General features: G+C 39.0%; 1 protein-coding gene across 1 annotated transcript in view; it reads left to right on the forward strand.

Moving 5' to 3' along the window:
• The window catches only part of LOC141981431 (ras-related protein Rab-10-like), a 52,098-nt gene extending 42,327 nt beyond the window's left edge, over positions 1–9,771 (forward strand). Inside the window, exon 6 of the mRNA XM_074943103.1 lies at positions 8,574–9,771. Within this exon, the coding sequence (XP_074799204.1) occupies positions 8,574–8,651 (78 nt within the window). The 3' untranslated portion in view covers positions 8,652–9,771. The remainder of the gene's footprint in view (positions 1–8,573) is intronic.
• The last annotated feature ends 8,911 nt before the right edge of the window (positions 9,772–18,682 follow it).

The raw sequence follows: 18,682 nt of genomic DNA on the forward strand, positions 1-18,682 counted from the left end.
CTAGTCTTCAGTTCAGAATAGTCTTGAAGTCATAATGAAGATAAATGAACAAAATTATTGACAAAGTTGAAAGTTCCAGAGTTTTGATTAAATGGCCATACAGGGTGGTGGTCTGTTAATTCAGGTGGACTATATGGGTTCAAAGATTCAAAGGTGTTAACATAACCCAGTCAGTGTCCAACATTACACAGTTTCAAAAAGGTTTGAGGATTGGTATACAGAGACCTCAGCCTGCTTAGTACTGTGTTGTAAACAGAATTAAAAATCCTTTCAACCATTTATTAAAAATACAGAAAAAGAAGGAAAAACTGTTAAAGTATTTGAAATGTAAAGTAGTAAATAAGGCTTTCATTTTAACAATATCCCTTGTTCCCTTTCCCTTTAGCTGGAAAGAATTGTTGGACAGTCTCTTGTGTGATATTAAACATGGTAATAATTATCCTTTGGGGAAAAGAAAAGAAGTTAGTAGAGTTGGGCTGGAACTGTTGCTGCTGATGTTAAAGTCTCATTTCTAGAAAACAAAACAAGACACACACAAAAGGAGAGAGAAGAGAACAGCAAATATAAAAAAATGACAGTTCTGCCTCTGGTATTAACTTTTACTTGCAACCTTGCTGCTGGAGACACATAGTGTACCAGAATATGCAGTCTTGGCTGGCTAAGCCAGGCTCTTATCAAACAGAAGGCAAAAGGAGAGAACTTGGAAAGAAGAAAAATCAGGTGGGGAAGGAAAGGGACACATGTTGTGGGGGTGGGGGAAGAGAGAGAGAGAGAATCTCACATCCCAGGTGGTGCGTGGGATTCAGCTGCAGCTGGCAGAGATGGAAATATCATCTGGGTCCCCTTCTCTGGCCCAGGCTGGACAGAACAGTTGTTGGGATCAGGATGACGAAGGCCCGGGGTCCCAGGAGATGGTGGGGGTGGCAGCCATGATAGTGAAGTTTGCTGCAGTAGCCAGAGTTCCTCCCGAAGTGTGGTTTTTTGTTTTGTTTTTTTAAAAGGATCCTGAAAGGGAGTGATAGATGGAATAGCCCATCTGTTCATTATTTTGTCTACCAATTAGGTCTGATTTCTGAAACACCAATTTTAGTTCATTTATTTCCATTCTCTCCTTTTGTTTACCAGTCACAATCTTAATACAGTCCTTGAATCATCAGTAGGACTTTTTGTTTGTACTAATTCAGTCTTTCTGTCTCATTTTTGTACCTTTTTCAGTCAGCATTTGTTGTTGTAGATTATTTTGACATTCCATGAACTTTCACTCACTTTTTACAGTTGCGCTCACAAGTAGGGTAAATTCATAGACCTAATTATCACAATAGTGGTGAAAGTAATCAGCTCCGAGTCAGACTGCTTCTAAATCAAGGACCAATACTATCAAATAAAAGTACTAAGCGTGGTTATTTCTCAGAAAAAAATATTTAGGTGGATTGGGTTCCATTATTATGAAAATCTAGCTCAATAACCTTATTACTGTTTAAAAAAAAAAATCACATCAGAAGCACTAACAGTAGGCCTCTTAAGATTTGGCAGTGTGTCTCAAATAGGTTTACTTTAATTTCTTTTGTAACCAAGGAATTTACTGCATGTACTTGAAACACAAAAGGATATTGTTGTTTTAATGTAATAAGCATGTTTGCTGTTGCTGAGACATCTGAAGTTCAAATTACAGGTAAGCAATAACAGTTGTGAAGATTCACTAGGAAAATTTATATATCAATACTAAACATATTGAGGATTAAGGGGAACAGTTTTTTATTTCTAGAAACCTTTATTCAAATGCATCTTTGGTTATAAGTGAAATGATTTTGATAGTCTCAGATTAATCCAGGGTTCTTGTCTGTGCTGCAAAAGAAACACATAAATTAGCTAAACTAGTCATTAGCTTTAAAAGAAGCACAAATCCAGCATGGAAAAGGGTAGGGAAACTGAGGACAATATGCGGAGTTGTTTGAAGAAGATGGCTCATTTCCTGTTCACAGTTAATCTATCATCATGCTATTAGCACTTAAATATATTCCAGCATTATTAGTTTTGTGTGTAATTGACTCAAACTGTGATGATAATTTCAAGCCCATGAGACAAAAAGATTTGGATATTGATTCAGTGGACCAATGCCTTTTTAATTTACATTACAAAGGAATGATACTGGCTAGTCTCCTGTATGTTCTCCAGCATGAGGTGTGCAGCTTTTGTATTTTGTTTCAACTGTGCAGGATACAGAAAAAGCCTTGTATGTTTTCTTTGTTGGCAAGGGGAGAATCCTTTAGGCTTTGCTCAAGCACCCAAAGGACTTGAAGAGTGTGAAAGCATGATCATATTATGTGAAAGTGCTATAGTATCACTGACAGAAAGGGAATGAAACACACAGATCCTGTTTGAGTAGCCAGTATCTTTTATAAATAAAGAATAATAAGGTTTGTTAGAATTACAGTGTCTCCGGAATGATCTTTAAAGTAAGCAGGAAAAACTGCAAAATAATTAATAACTATAAATACAACTAGCTGCAAAGACAAATATGAGCTTAATATATATTTCTACATAATGTGTATTCAGTAAGACCTGAGAGACTTGGCTGCAACGTGTAATGACATTCAACTATAAGGTTACATGCATTAATGTTGTTCTAAGTATGACTTTAATATATTCACTTATCTTAGTAGATGCTTATTTTCTATACTGTAGACATGCTGACAGAGGTCTTAGCATGTTGAGAAAGCTGTATGTCAAACAACATCCATTTGACTAGAGGTGTGTAAACTTATTAATTTCCACTTTGTGTGTGTGCTTGTGCAAAATGTTTTCATGAGAATTTGCCAGTGGTAAAATTTCATCTTTTCTGGAGATGTTTGAAGTCTCTGATGGGTTAGCGGGTGCTTCTGTAACATTATTTTGGTCAGTGGTTTACCGTCTTCCAGTTAAATTTGTTTTGTTGATTTCAAATAAGGTTCTTCCTCACCTGAATTTTATTTAGTTTTCCCGTTGGACTGGTAAAGCAGAGTTTATCATAAAAACAAAAATCTGCCTTGTGGTTTCACCAAAATGTTCATGTACAGCAAAATAATTGGCTTGTTCACAAAACAGTGAAATCTGGATGTATTGCTTGAATTTTAACCTCCCTAACTCTATGATGGAGAAGTGAATGTAGTCAGCAATGTGACCAGCAACTGTGAAAAATGATGCCATGCTGTAATCCTTGCATCAGGGACAGTGGTACATCTATTTTACAATAATAAAACATTTATTTACCCTCATAAAATAAGGTAAAGCGCCACACAATGTTCTGGTCCAAAATCGTTCCTCAAGGCACAGGTCTCTGAGTTCCCTTCCCTTGGCCAGTTTGCCTCTCTGTCATTGATCTTCCTATCCCAGGATCCACACAGGAGGAGGGGGTGAGGACTAGATGCACCTATGCTGGATATAGATAGGCCAGGGAAAGCATATTATCTCACACTAATCCCACAGAGGAAATCCCCTTTAAGGAGTTCCCTGTGGAAACCATTAGGGCCAGGTTGCCAGGAAGAAACTGAGTTCTGTTAAGAGCTGATGTAGAAAGCTGCAGAGAGAAATATATTTACAGGTTCACAGCAACAACTCTTATTGGTCCTACAAAACCCAGGAATTTTGCTAAATATTCTTGAGCACCATCTGCTGGCACTTTATTAACTAAATATATATTCTCTTCCTACAGCCGGAATGCTGGGGACCTATAATTTGTGCACAGACTCACCACTTCCTGGAACTTTGTAAAATTAGAGCAATTTGTGGTTTGAACGGCTCTCAGGTTGGAGGAAACACTGAAATGTGTTAAAACACATTGTACATTTGTTTTTCAAAATTATTCTCACTACACTTGCTAATATAAAAGAGTGGGCCTCATACTTCAAACCATGGCAGCAAGTTACCCAATGTCAGACTCTGCTACATCTTCCTTTTGTGTTGTATTTTTATAGGGGGCTTGAAGCATATTTTTTGTGCTTGGTGGGATCAGATAGTTCAAACAACATTATATAGACTTTTAAGTTGTGTGCAAGTTGGGAAAATCATTTTACAGTAGGAACTCAATCTTGCAGCTCTCACATGAATTGTCTCATTAAGGTTAACTGATCACCTGAACTTATTGCAACTACACGTGAGTAACAGAGGCAGGCCATAATTTTGAGAATGATAATACATGTTTTTTGTTCAATCCAAACAGCTATTAAGTGACTTTATATTATTGAAAAAAATCTTTAGTGTGAATTAAGCCCAAATACAAATGTCAGAAACATTATCAGGTATTCTGAAAGTTTGCAGAGGCATGTTTACAAATAACAGTATTTAATTTATTCAGAATTCTTCAGATTTGCCTAAACCTGCTCATTAGAAGATGACAGCTGTATAATAACATTGCTCATGGTTACCAAATGACCCATCCTGCAATCAAGAGTCACACTTTAAACAAAAACAGAAAAAAATACAGTTAGCATTTAGATTTATGCATACTGTCATATGTTGCTCAGTTTAATGGCTGAAGATCAGTCCTCCTCCCAAATCACTTTTGACAAGAATATTATAGTCTCTATTATTATAGAATATTAAGTCTGGTCTTTGTGAATTCCTGGTTATGACATCATATTAACTAGGGGAGGAGGAAAGAAACTATGCTTAAACTCCCCTTTCCCCCAAATCAGCAAAATAAATACCAGGAGCAATTGCCATTCTCTGAAGAATACAACAAAACCATAGAAAACAATGTTCTTCACTCCCCCCAAAAAACTGATAGTAGATATGCAGAGTGTGCTCACAACTGCAAATGTGGTCATTGGGAGCTCTGCTATGAACATACATGAAGTGCTATTAAATGCCATGTACTCTGAAAAATCAGACCCTGGGCTTCTCAAATTATCAGACTCAGTGATAATTTGATCATTTTTGCTTTAATCATGTACATCAGTTCCCCATGTGTAAAATGGGGATGATAATATCTCCTCAGAGGGGTATTGAGAGAGTTAATGAATTTGTTTGTAAAGATCTCAGATACTACAATGACAGCATCTAGAAAAGCCCACGAAGAAATTAATGATTCTGCCTCCAGTACAGGATTTGGATGGTATGAAGTATCTAATTTATGGGTCCACATATTAAATGTAAAAAGAAAAGTCAACTGGCACTCATTCAGCGAGCGCTGCCCTGTACGCTGAATGTGACCGAAGGTCTTGTGGGAAAAAGAGTATGTGATCCTAGAAATCTGTTGGCTGCGGAAAAATGCGGAATTTCTGTTTTTACAGAGAATCCTTCGTTTTTTCATTTTGTGAAAAAAAAACAGTAGAACCCTGTTTATCCGAGCCCCCATTAGCTGGGTCTCCATATTAACCGAACCAGGGCTGACAGCCCGAACTCCACCGCCCAAGATAAAAGTATTTGGCATATGTAAGAAATACAAATTGCAGTTCTATTAATTATATTTTATTATTATAATGATTGATGGCACTGGTAGGCTTCAAACTTGCTTAAAAATTGTAGATATATCAATAAAACGTGTTCAACTAATACCTATATAGTGGCTAGGGAAAGTAAAATTCAGTGTTTCATTTTAAATGTGGAAAAACAGATTTTTATGTTTTTTTTATCAGAGAATTTGGGGCTTTTTATCATGGAAAACTAGGATCCCTGGTGATCAGATAGCTAAAGACTATCATAATGCATACATACAAGGGAGCTGCAGTAAGGTTGCAAAAACAACCTTCATTCTGGTATTTCGTAATTATTGAGTGCTTGACTTTGCAATCTTAACATTCTTTTAATGTTGGGGTTTTTTATGTAATTTCCTATGTTTTTAAAAAAACTTAAAAATTGAAAAAACTAAATTTCCATCATGTGGATCCATATTGATCCTGCATATGGGTCTTCTGTAGGGTTGGGATGCTTACATATGGCACAGTCCTACCAGTTATCTTTTGAGTTAACTGAATAACTAGTAGCAGTACAAGGCCGTTATCTTCTATGAGGACCTGCCCTAGAAAGAGATGAAGACACACGTTGCTTGTGGGTTTTACAGCTGTTAACTGTGAATAGAATGTCGAGACTCAGAAATAATGGATTCAGTTCCAGGTTCTGTAGGGGAGTGTTTTCTAGTGGTTATAAACATTTGTTCCTCCAGCCTTTCCCTGACCACTTCTATGCCTAACCCATTCCCCTGCTGCCATATTCAGCTCTTGCTGATTCCAACTTCAGTCCCACCCTGCTGAACCATTTTAGTTGAAACTTTAAAAAACCCAAAACCATAAGGGAAATATCCAACATTTAATTTCTTATGCCCTTTGAAATCTAAGTTCATACTCCCTATAGTCTCCCAGTCATGCCTATAATTGTTCTGCATTGTGCAGGACATTTTTTTCAGTCATTTTCTGGCTCAAGTCCATGCTTTGAATTCCATGACGCCTATTCCCTCAAAGAGGTAAAGAGATATCCCTTTCAACAGCTGGCCTCTGTAGTGAGAAATATGTAGGTATTGCTGCTGGCAGTGGTTCTCAACCAGGGGTATGTAGCTATCTTCCAGGGGGGTACATCAGCTCATCTAGATATTTGCCTAGTTTTACAGCAGTCTACATAAAAAGCACTAGCAAAGTCAGTACAAACTAAAATTTCATACAGACAATGACTTGTTTATACTGTTCTATATACTATACACTGAAATGTAAAAACAATATTTATATTCCAATTGATTTATTTTATAATTTTGTGGTAAAAATGAGAAAGTAAGCAATTTTTCAGTAATAGTGTGCTGTGACACTTTTTTTTTTATTTTTTATGTCTGATTTTGTAAGCAAGTAGTTTTTAAGTGAGGTGAAACTTGGGGTACACAAGACAAATCAGACTCCTGAAAGGGGTACAGTAGACTGGAAAGGTTGAGAGCTACTGGATTCAGAGAGAAAGGTGGTGACTCCTCTTGTCTCTGCGTATCATTGCTTTCTTGGTAAACATGCCAAGCAGAAAAGGAAAGAATAGTAAGTAGAGAAATTGGAAGCATTTTTTCTTTATCTGCAAAATGTGCCATGTTTTTATCCCCTCATTCTGGGGTTCATAGTCCCACTTCTCAGAGACTTAAGATGTTTGCTGCAAGTACACTGCATAACTGGTTTTGATTGTTTTTCAATATATCTCATCACTTACAGGAAAGGCCTTAGGCCAAAACCTTGTGCTGGGTTTACTGTCTTCTCTTAATATCAGTAAATAAATGTTTTACTATTATAGAATGCTATCTTGATGGTTTTACTTCTATTAAGACTGAGTTAATTAAATGCTGGGATGTGCTTGGATTAAAAAAAATTGGCTAGCAAAACTACTGAACTATAATGTATATGCCAAGATAAGTTAAATTCCTTCATAACAATGAAGGGTCTGATTCTTTTTTTTTTCCGGATGCTGAACACCTGCAACTCCCATTGACTTCAACTGGATTTGTTGGTGCTCAGCTCATCTGCAAACCAGGCCCTAAACAAGTCCATTTCATTTACTGAAATATGAGTTTAGGGGCTTTGATATCCTGGGCTCAAGTTACCACAGCTGGAACAGAAAGGAGCAATTGTTATCCCTGGCTCCAGAAAGGCCCTTGTTTCTCCAAGAGAGTTATCATTGTGGAAGGGCGGGCATGTTTCACACTACTTGTCTCTTGTGGGGTTCTGCTAGTTTAAGTTATCGTTTGGATTCCTTAGCAGCTCAGAGGATGCACTGAATTGGCACATCCCTGGCTACCCCAGACACGTCCCTGCCTGAAACTGCACAGCCCCCCTCCATCCCAGCAGGAGTTGTCTGCCTTGTGCTGCTGGAACCCTTCCTTTGAGCTGACTTTCCACCAATTAGAGGGATGAGATGAAACAAATCCAATTTCTCAGAGCTGAGGGAGTTTATAATACTTCCTATCACTGTACAGTAAATTAGAAGAAATAGACAAAATAGGTCAATTCATCAGTACCGCTGTACAGTATCTCTGAAGACTGGGGTTTTAGAGCATAAAATCCATTTCTACTTTAGATTAAACATGAAAATGAGTATAGATATTTGTGCACATCACAAAACTACCATACCATTTGTCATAGCAAAATATGATGCTTATTTAAAGCCCTAGATGACACTAGGGCTAAATTGCTCATGAGGGAAAGCCTTATGCAAGTAGTCAGTAGCACTACCTACATGAGTATATACCACTCCAGTGAGTAGAGATTTACAGGATCAGCTCATGACTTGTAATGTCTTCTCAGAAGACCATACACGCCCACCCCTAGGATCTTTCAGGACTCAGAAAAGAGGCTAGAGCCAAGTATAGTATGAGCGTGTCCTATCAGCCTGTCACTTCCATAGGCTCTAGATTCATCCAATTTATTAGAAAACTTCCTAAAATGTTGAGCCTTTCATTTGACTCTTCAGAGCTAAAAATATATTCAGTGACACACTAAAATGTTTTATAAAGCTAAAATATATGATGGGCTGCCTTATGAGCCCACTCATGGAGAAGAATATTCAAGCGTCTATCTTAATATAGTGCCGCTGCATTCGTCTTAATGCCATGTTCATTTTAATTTGTTTTGCAGAATTCCTGCATATTGTGTGACTTAGATGTGGTGGATCTAAATGAAAGTAAGAAAAAGAGAACTTGCTGCCAATTGTGAAATGTCACCTGCACTTCTGTCTGTCTTCAGGAAATGTTAACTATTTCGTAGGAATACACAAAGGTGTTAAAATGAATTTGATTACTTAGGCAATTTCTGTATGTTACAGAAATCTTGTGCTGTAAGTATTGACATTTACAATGTATACAGTACTGTATATACATGAATGTTTTATTTTCTAGTTTTTAAAGTGAAGTTAAATCAATTATTTGTATTTAGGACCTTTTATGACCAGCACAGTGGGACTATTCATATATGCCAGTGTTTGCAGGAATGGGACCTATATGTACAATCCTCCTCTTGTTGAAGTTAATATCTGCCTTAATTTTTTTTCTTTGTCAGTCTCTTTACATAGTAAACCCTACAACAAGGGCCTCTCACTCATGCAACCCTCTGATCTAAATGACCAATTTAAAATATTCCCAAGGTTTCAAATACAGTCTGAATTACGTTTAAATTAGATGCGGCAAAGAGTCCTGTGGCACCTTATAGACTAACAGATTTATTGGATCGTAAGCTTTCATGGGTGAATACCCACTTCGTTGAAAGCATGTAGTAGAAATTTCCAGAGGCAGGTATAAATATGCAAGCAAGAATCAGGCTAGAGATAACGAGGTTAGTTCAATCAGGGAGGATGAGGTCCTCTTCTAGCACTTGAGGTGTGAACACCAAGGGAGGAGAAACTGCTTTTGCAGTTGGCTAGGCATTCACAGTCTTTGTTTAATCCTGAGCTGATGGTGTCAAATTTGCAAATGAACTGAAGCTCTGAGCTGTAGCTCACGAAAGCTTATGCTCTAATAAATTTGTTAGTCTCCAAGGTGCCACAAGTCCTCCTTTTCTTTTTACGGATACAGACTAACAGGGCTGCTACTCTGAAACCTGAAGCTCAGCAGTTTCTCTTTGAAGTCTGGTCCTGAAGTTTTTTTGCTGCAGGATGGCTACCTTTAAATCTGCTATTGTGTGTCCAGGGAGGTTGAAGTGTTCTCCTACAGGTTTTTGTATATTGCCATTCCAAAGATCTGAGACATCGTCAATTAAATTAGAGACCATAACTGAAATTCTGCCGGTCCCTTGGGTGGTCACTTAACATACTTTTCTGGATAGTTTGTTTTTGTTTTGGGGGGGTTTTTTGCTGGGGGAGGGGGAGGGAAAGGGGTTGGTTGTTTTGGGTTTTTTTTTCCAGTTTAAAGAATTTGTATTGTTTTGTAATACCAGTGCAAAATGAAGTGTAACTGAGGACCAAAAGAGAAAAGAAAAACTTATCTAGTGTACATACATTACACAAACTTAGAATGAAGAAAAAAAACAGAAGTTGATAAATGCATGTCTTTACGCTAATGTAATGTTACAGACTGTGTATAGAACACCAAATAATCAATTATTATTATTTACTGGACTCCTGATGCTAAGAAAAAGACTTCATCCTGTTACACATGGATGTATGCATCCTCTTAATTTATATATCCGAGCAATGGAATATTTCCAGTGGTCAGTAGATAGTTAAGAAGTTTTATAGTTTTGTAAAATAGAATATTTTCAATATGTTTAAGTTTTCTAATGTTCTTATTAATTTGTTCCTTTATACTAGGTGATCCAAGTATTAATAAAGGTATATTGAGTGTTAATGAAGTTTTTGTGGCCTTTTAATCTATGCACTATCACTTTCTCCCAGTATAAATACATTGAGAATCTGATTCGTGCTCTCACTTGAACCCATTTTGTGCTGGTTTAACAACAGTGACTTCAGTGGAGTAGGTCTTGATGTATACAAGTATAATAAGTAAGAAGAGAATCAGATCCTGTGTGTTTATTTTAATTAAGAACAGCTACATCACACTTCACACACACAAATCAAATAATGAATATTAAGCTGAAGGGGTGCTGTTGATATATTCCTATTTGGTTAATTATAATGATTTTTGGCATGGGAGTTATGTATCCCCAGTTGATTATTAATTTAATTGGTTATACCATGTCTTATGAATGAATGAATGTTTTACCAAATTCTGCTGTCAGTTACACCAGTAAAAATCCAGAGTAATTCAGTTGATTGTTGTTCTGGGTGATCACTGGTCTAAGTGAGAACAGAATTTGGACAAGTAACCGTGAACAAAGAAATGGGGCCAAATTCTGCTCTGGTTACACCAATGAGCAGTGAATCTGCACAGGTGTAACTGAGGGCCAGATTTGGTCCATATCAAACACAGGTATGGACCACATTATTCCAGATCATTTTATCCTCTGTTAAAAGAGGGTGACAGCCACTGTCCACATTAGGGGGAGACAGTTCTTTCCTCAGTTGCCCAGTACACAGTAGGAATCTGCCCAGTGCATCATCCCTTTTAGATAGTGCAGTCTCCTCCACCTGGGATACTGGCCAGCTCAACACTATGGTATGGAAGGGGTGTGAATTCTTCCTGCTCCTTTGAGGTGATTTTTTTCACCTGCTGGTGATAGGACAGGGCAATCCCTTCTCTTAGGTAAGTACTGTTGCAGCCCTAATAAAGCTCCCCCTGCTGGACACTCATTAGGCTGCTCTATTTGGGTCCCACCATGATGGACACTTGTGTTTTTATGCTTTGCTTGGTCTAAGAAGGATGCAACATGTTTTCTTTGGCCTCTCTGTTACCCCTTCATAGAAAAGGGACTTTGAGGTCATGCTGTCCTAGAAGCCCACGACCAGTGCTCTTCCCCCAAGACACCCCAGTAGCTTAAGCATATTTGTTCCCAGAGCTCCAACCTGTGAATACTTTGGTTTACAGTTTACCTCTCCAGGCACGTGATAGTTGAAGCACACAACACATAAACTTTGGAAAGGTTTCTAACACAATAGGCCTTTACTTTAGATAGCACAAGAGAAAAATGGCTTGTCTGGACAAAACAATAAAACAGATGTATGCAGTTTTCTACCACAGATTCCTCACCACAGTTGAACATTCTTTGGGATTTGGAGAGAGTTCTCTGGGGTGTCCAAGATCACCCTTCATGTACATGGCTTCTCCTTGAATCATGGAGTCAGTCTCTCTCACTTGCTATACTATCTCTTCCCACCCCCTCTAGCCAGCCGAGCTTCCTTTGAAAGGAAAAGTACCCCTCTGCTACAAAACTGGACCCCTTTGTTCCTCTCTTGTTTCAAACCTCATTAGTCTTTTTAAAGTCCTGCTCTGTCCCTTTTTTCTCCTGCTTGGGGATTTTCCATTCTCCACTCCCCTCCCAGATAAACTTGGCTGGACAGGTTTTCCAGCTCAGACACCCTCTGGTGTTCAGCCAAAGTCCGGTTGTTAAGGTTAATGACTTCTTTTGTTCTATTGCTTCTTCTTAATAGGATGGGTGATATGTGTTAGGGACCCTGTCAGCCCATAGTTGCCTCGCTACAGATTGAAGCATTCAATGATACAGAAATTACAAATTCTGGTTAATTTTATGAAAGTTGTACCTAAACTGATTCCCCTGATCATCACAGATACAGTGATTGTTTCAGGACCATGTACAAAGAAATAAGGCACCAAGGGAAGAAGGCCCCCACACCCAAGTCTTCCAACTCCTGTACGCTCATCCAAAGACCAGGGATAATTCAACCCTGTTCATGGGGCACACTTTATTCTTAGCACTGTTATTAGATAGGACAAGACAAAAAGGAAGACATGGTCCCGCTGGGAGAAGTTTGTCATCTAAATAGAAATCATAGAACTGGCACAAGAAGTACTGAATTACTCAAAGGATGATATTTTGGAATATATATTTGCTTTTCAATTGTTTTCTTTCAGAGGGGCGAGTGACAGTATCATTAATGCAAATTAGCAACTGGTGGGGTTTGTGGAAGAAATTAGTTTTAAGGAGGGCTTTGAATGGAGAAAGGGGTATCAGACTGTCTTAGAAAGGTTGTTCAAAGCGTAAAGGACAACATGGAAGAAGGCAAGGTGTGCCCACGTTATTTCCACAGATCCCTCTATGGCAGTTGTTTTCAACTTTTATGGGCTCAGGACCCATTTGTAAAGTTTATTGTTACAACCCAGTAAATAATCTGGGGGCAGAGACCCTGGCGTGGTTTTGATTGCATCTTGCCTGGCACTCACCCCCCAGTAGTGGCTCCTGCAGCTCCTGTGATGTGGGGCTGACTGGGCTTGGCGCTCTGCTCCAGGAGTTGCAACCTCCAGGATTGCAGAGCCACTCAGGTTTGGCCCCACCCTCCTGACTGGACCAAATTTGTGCGAGTAGAGTTGTGACCTGGCTCCTGGGATTGCAGTGCCACTCTCTCAAGTTTGGCCTACCCAGACTCCCATCATAAAGATGACTGGACCAAACCTGAGTGGCATTGGGACCCCAGAAGTTGTAGTGCCTGGAGCAGGAAGGCGAGCCCAACCAGCCACATGGGACAGGAGCCACATAAGCTGCCATGCAACCCTTTGAAAGATTCTGGCAACTTGATTTTGGGTCCTGACCTATAGGTTGAGAAACCCTGCTCTGTAGCACCTTATATGAGCAGAGGTTACAACACTGAGGCAGAGCCAGGCTATTATTCAGATGAATTTTACCAAGAAGATAAGAAATGTATTCTCTTTCAAAGCACCAGAACCACCAGATATCACATAGTCCCAGAACTTTAATTCCAGGGCCATTCTAGTTTTCTTTTGTGTATGGCTCCGTGGACAAGATTTAGCCACAAAAGAATCAAGCACTTCATTAAAATCCCCAGCAATTACAATAGGGATATGGGGTTCTCCATGTAATTTAGTAAAGCCTATGTTTACTTTCAGGATTAAAAATCTGCCCTGATTATCTAAAATTGACTCAGAGACTGTTACTGCCAGTACTTTATAGAAGAGTATGGCTACCCCTCTAGATGTGAATGACAAGCAGCAAGACACTACTTCTTTTACCCAGTCATGTTCTACCATAACAGCCCTATCTGCGGTCAAGTGTGTCTCCAGCAAAAGCACTACATCTGCCTTTGCTCTCTCTAATAATGAGTACCCTTGTTTTCTTTTAACTGGAGTGTTGAGTCTCTTTACATCCCAGGAAATAAAATTGAAATTCAGGACCAACGTTTTTCTCATCTGTGACCTTACAAATGAGGATGATGGAATATTTGTGTCATTTACTCTATGGCATCCCACCTGCTCCCCTCGCAGACTCCCGTGAGCGTGGGGGGACAGATTTTGGATTACCTTGCCAGATGCTCGCCACTTATCAGATTGCTACCAAATAGTGTAGGTGCAGGAGACTTGGGGGAAGGCATCAACATTAGATGCAGCCACCTAGCGAGGCTTGCTGTAAATCAGTCATGTAATTTTTCTGCGTATGAAGATCAGGAGAGAGGAAAGGGGAAGAAAGATGGATGGAGCAAGATAATGGGAAGGGGGACACAAGGGAACCAAATAGAATATAACAAAAAGGAAAAAAACAATTTACAGGAACGTATGAACATTTGTGTACTTGGCAATGCACGTTGAAAGAACATCTCTATACATAGCTAAACCCTTTTCATACTCTGGGGGGACGGATGTAGGTAGCCTGTCACTACTCTCTGGGGTCCAAAAATTGTTATAAATAACAACCCCACATGGGAAATATCCCCAACAAAGGGGGTGGGTGGGGAAGATTTGAAGTCCATAATGTAGCAAGTATCCCAAAGGTGGTTATAGCCATCTCTGAGATTGTGTAGGATGCATAGGCTCAGCAGGGTTTTGGATCAGGGACACTGTGTCTAATTACAAGCAGCAGGTCCTTGTAAATTCAGAGTTCCCTTGTGGTGGCAATTTTCTGCTGGCATTGCCATTCCCTATATTTCAAACCATTTTCAACCACTAAACTATTACCCCAACCTTAAGTGCAAGCAGCCAAACCAGTGCCCCCAGACACATAGTTTGCCTGCTAAACATGTTTGATGGTTACATTACAGTCTTGCAGCAATACAAGGAGATAATCTAGCATGATTGTGGGTAACTTCCCTTACTATAGTCTCTAGGTCCATGCTGCAGGTATCCACCAGCAATGGCATGGCACAGTCCAAATCAGAGGAGACCACCTTCTGTTCTCAGGGTTCTCAACAATGTGCAAATACCCCTGACTCACTCCTGCCAGGCTACCTTAAGAGAGGCTGACCTTCCCTGCATAGAGCCACCTGGTGCTTGCTAAGAAAGGGTTCAGAATAAATTTGCTGTAGCTCACGAATGTCGAGTTAGGGGGACATGTTGTATGTTTCTACTCCCTAGGCATCAGACAGCTCATTAAGCAATCAGAGACACAACAATTCACAGTTAGCAGGGGTGTTACATTACATGTTCATACATAGCATTACGTATTCATCAGTGAGAGAGTCCATGCATGTCCATGCAAAACTGTCATAATTCAAAACACCCTACAGAAAACACAGCATATATATGGGTCCCACTTCACAACATCCAGCTATGAGCAAAGTTGGAGGGCTGTCAATATAATGGGAGTTAGGCCTGCAAGAATGCCTAGGCAAACAAAATACCAGCAATTGGTGTAACCAGGAACAAAACACACCAAAAGTCATTTATAAGTTATTTATGAAGCTCTCTGGCTCCTGAGGTTTTCAGAATGAATGGTCACATTTCCAGCTATTACATGAAACAATGCAGGAAACCTCATATAACCCTTTAGGCCCTTTTGTTTTGCCAGTGCCCTAGCCCTGACAAAAACTGCCCTCTGCTCCACAACTTCTCTTGCAAAATTCCAAAAAATGCTGATTTTAGATGGGGGACTGTCCCAGCGAAGCTTTCTTTTTCTGTTCTCATGCCTAGGACAGATTCTTTGGTTGTGAATCTGAGAAATTTGATTATCAGGGCTCTGGGGTTAGCCTCAGGGGCAGGCCAGAGACCTGTGGGCTCTTTCAATATACAGTAGAATATCAGAGTTATGAACACCTGAGGAATGGAGGTTGTTCATAACTCTGAAATGTTCATAACTCTGAACAAAATGTTATGGTGGTACTTTCAAAAGTTTACAACTGAACATTGACTTAATACAGCTTTGAAACTTTACTATGCAGAAGAAAAATGCTGTTTTCCCTTTATTTTTTTTAGTAGTTTATATTTAACACAATACTGTACTGTATTTTTTTGTTTGTCTCTGCTGCTGCCTGATTACATACTTCCAGTTCCAAATGAGGCGTGTGGTTGAATTATCAGTTTGTAACTCTGATGTTCCTAACTCTGAGGTACTATTGTGAAGTATAAAGTCTGCAGGCAGACTGAGAATTTCTGTTTAAAGTCTAGGGATAAATTCCAGAGGTTTCCGTCATTCTTCTCTCTAAGGAACTCCTATGATTCTAAGATTATGTCTGTATAATCTGCCTTCCAGATCAGTCAATTTAGCTTTAATTAATTTTATATCACTGAGGTATATCTCAATTTGGGCAGCCATGTCCTGCATTTGACTGTAGCTTTAATTGCCAAAGTGTCTGCAGCCACTTTTTGAGTCAGCACATTCTCACTGTCCTCAGTGGTGGACATCTTGGCTGGGATGGGGGTCTCTCTTCTTTGGGATTTGCAGATCAAGGAGGAGCTTGCCATTGATACTTGAGTTGATCTCGTGGGTACCAGCACAGGTTAAGGTGTACAGTTTTTGGCTTCTGGAGGGGAAAAGGATTGTGTCCAGCCGTAGGTGGGGGTGGATGTTGGTAGATAGCCCCAGCACACTCAGGAGTTCACTCTTCCATGTTCCATAACCTCCTTGAAATCCAACATAGAGACTTTTAAAACTGACCGAACTTTTTGAATCCTTATCAACTTCAAGATGTCTATTTGCCCAGAACTAGATAAACCAATTTTAGTCAGTATGTAGGTGTCACCTTCTAAAAAATCAAATGTGCATCCTGTGAAAATTGAGCAATAACAATAGATCAGGATTTCAGGAGTTAGAAGATAGGCGAATCCAGCAGTGGGAGAGAAAATGGAATTTGGAAATGTCTGACATTCAAAATTAGTTTGAAGCAGACCTATGTAAGTAAAGAGGACCTGAATACAGTTTTCTGCTTTGTGTTTGCTCAAATCTTCAGCGAAATTAGCAATAACTATCCCCAGATGAGGCAGAAAGACACATTTCTCCCAATACAGGGACACATGAGCTTGCATGAGGTTTGAGGGAGGCAAGCTTTCAACCATATTCTGAGGCCATATCTACACTGGAATTCAAAGTATGTTAGTCAGCACCATGTTTAAAAACAGTTCTTGCTAGAAAGGTTCTTCAGGTCCCAGTGAACAGACTGTCTAACCATGGTCTTGTAAATTATTTTATAACATGTTATATTTTATAGGCTACATTCACTGAGTTTGTTACACCTGTGGCAAGTTCAAACCATTCTTTTGCTTTCCAAGTTAGAATAATGCTTTTAGCTAATATAATATCACTTTCCATTTCAACGGTTATTTTCACAAGGATTTCCAAGCACTTTTCAAACATTAATTTATTAAGGGGACACATTAAAAATCACACTTGTGTCTGAATATATTTTAATACTTACTATTGTTACAAGTTTCAGAGTAACAGCCGTGTTAGTCTGTATTCTCAAAAAGAAAAGGAGTACTTGTGGCACCTTAGAGACTAACCAATTTATTACTTTAATAACTGAGTCAGTACCATAACTGAGATTAAAGAAAGAAGGTTTTCCACCATCAGAGCTCTGAAGAAACAGAGTCAGATCAAACAATTGAGGCACAGGCCCATGCTGGGGGAGTGAGTACAGAACCACACTGTCTTATGGGAAGCAAACAATGTAACCTAGATTTGTCTGTAGCACAACAGGTCGCACAACTGCTGCCTTTAGGATTGTGCAGTTTGTACTTCTTTCTGCAGCTGACTCATCTTGCTGTTCAGAGCAAGTGGAAGGGGTAAATCTATGGATGGTCCTTCCTCCTCCCCACCCCTTTGAGGTTGCTTGCTGTTCAGGGGGCACTAGCAGAGTTAGCAAATCTGGCCCCTTTGTGGGATGTCTGAAGGGCTACAAGGAGGGAAAAGGCTCCTTGCCATCTCAACCCTTTTGTGCACTAGCACAAGGACCAGCCACAATCTGGGTCAATATCATAACTAGATTGTATCAATCCTGGAGTGAGATCTTATAAGTGGATTTTTATAAGCATATTGTAAATCACTGAAAAAATACTGTTATAATGGAACTGCTGATACAGTCTTAAATATGCTAATGTTAGCAGATACTTCTGTAATGCAATTCACACAACCTAATTAATAAAATCAGAGTTCTGACAACAAAGTGAACACAGTAAACTCATCACAATAGAATATAATGGCTTAGAGTTAGTTTCCCCATTGATTTATTTGTTTTATTTATGGGTTTAAAACAGTTCTCCCTGCTTAGCAATCCGCACATCCTACATTCACTGTAAAGAATCACAATGTTACATAAAATACTGGTTCTCCAAGATAAAGACTTCATAACAAAATCCTTCAAACAAAATTCTGATAAGAAGTGTAATGGTTGGTTTAAAAACATCATTGAACAAATAAATTTCATGCCATCATAACCAAACAAATGTTTAATATTCCCATATGTAATAATCATAAGTCGAAATTCCTGATCTAATCATTTTCATGCCCTAAATATTCAAACACTGTCACAAGTGAAAACTGAAAAACTGATCTGTAGCTTAATTGGATATCTTTCCTAATGTGATATGAATTCCACAGGCAAAATCTCCAACACTGAATTAAATGGTGGAGAGATTTAATGCAAACTCCTAGCTCAAAACTGCTGTGATAAGAGGAGTGAAACTGCAGAATATTTGTCTACCTATGTTTGTACAGCATATAGCACAAAGGGGTCCTGGTCTGTGACTAGCGCTCTTAGTCACTACAAAAAGAAAAGGAGTACTTGTGGCACCTTAGAGACTAACAAATTTATTTGAGCATAAGCTTTCGTGAGCTACAGCTCACTTCATCGGTTGCATTTAGTCACTACAGTAATACAAATAATAATAATAATAAATAATACTTAGTTTAGACCCCAAAGTGTATTCAAAGGGATCTGATCTCTTCCCTCCATGCAC

The sequence above is a fragment of the Natator depressus genome, chromosome 2 (assembly GCF_965152275.1).
Source record: "Natator depressus isolate rNatDep1 chromosome 2, rNatDep2.hap1, whole genome shotgun sequence".
NCBI lineage: Eukaryota > Metazoa > Chordata > Testudines > Cheloniidae > Natator > Natator depressus.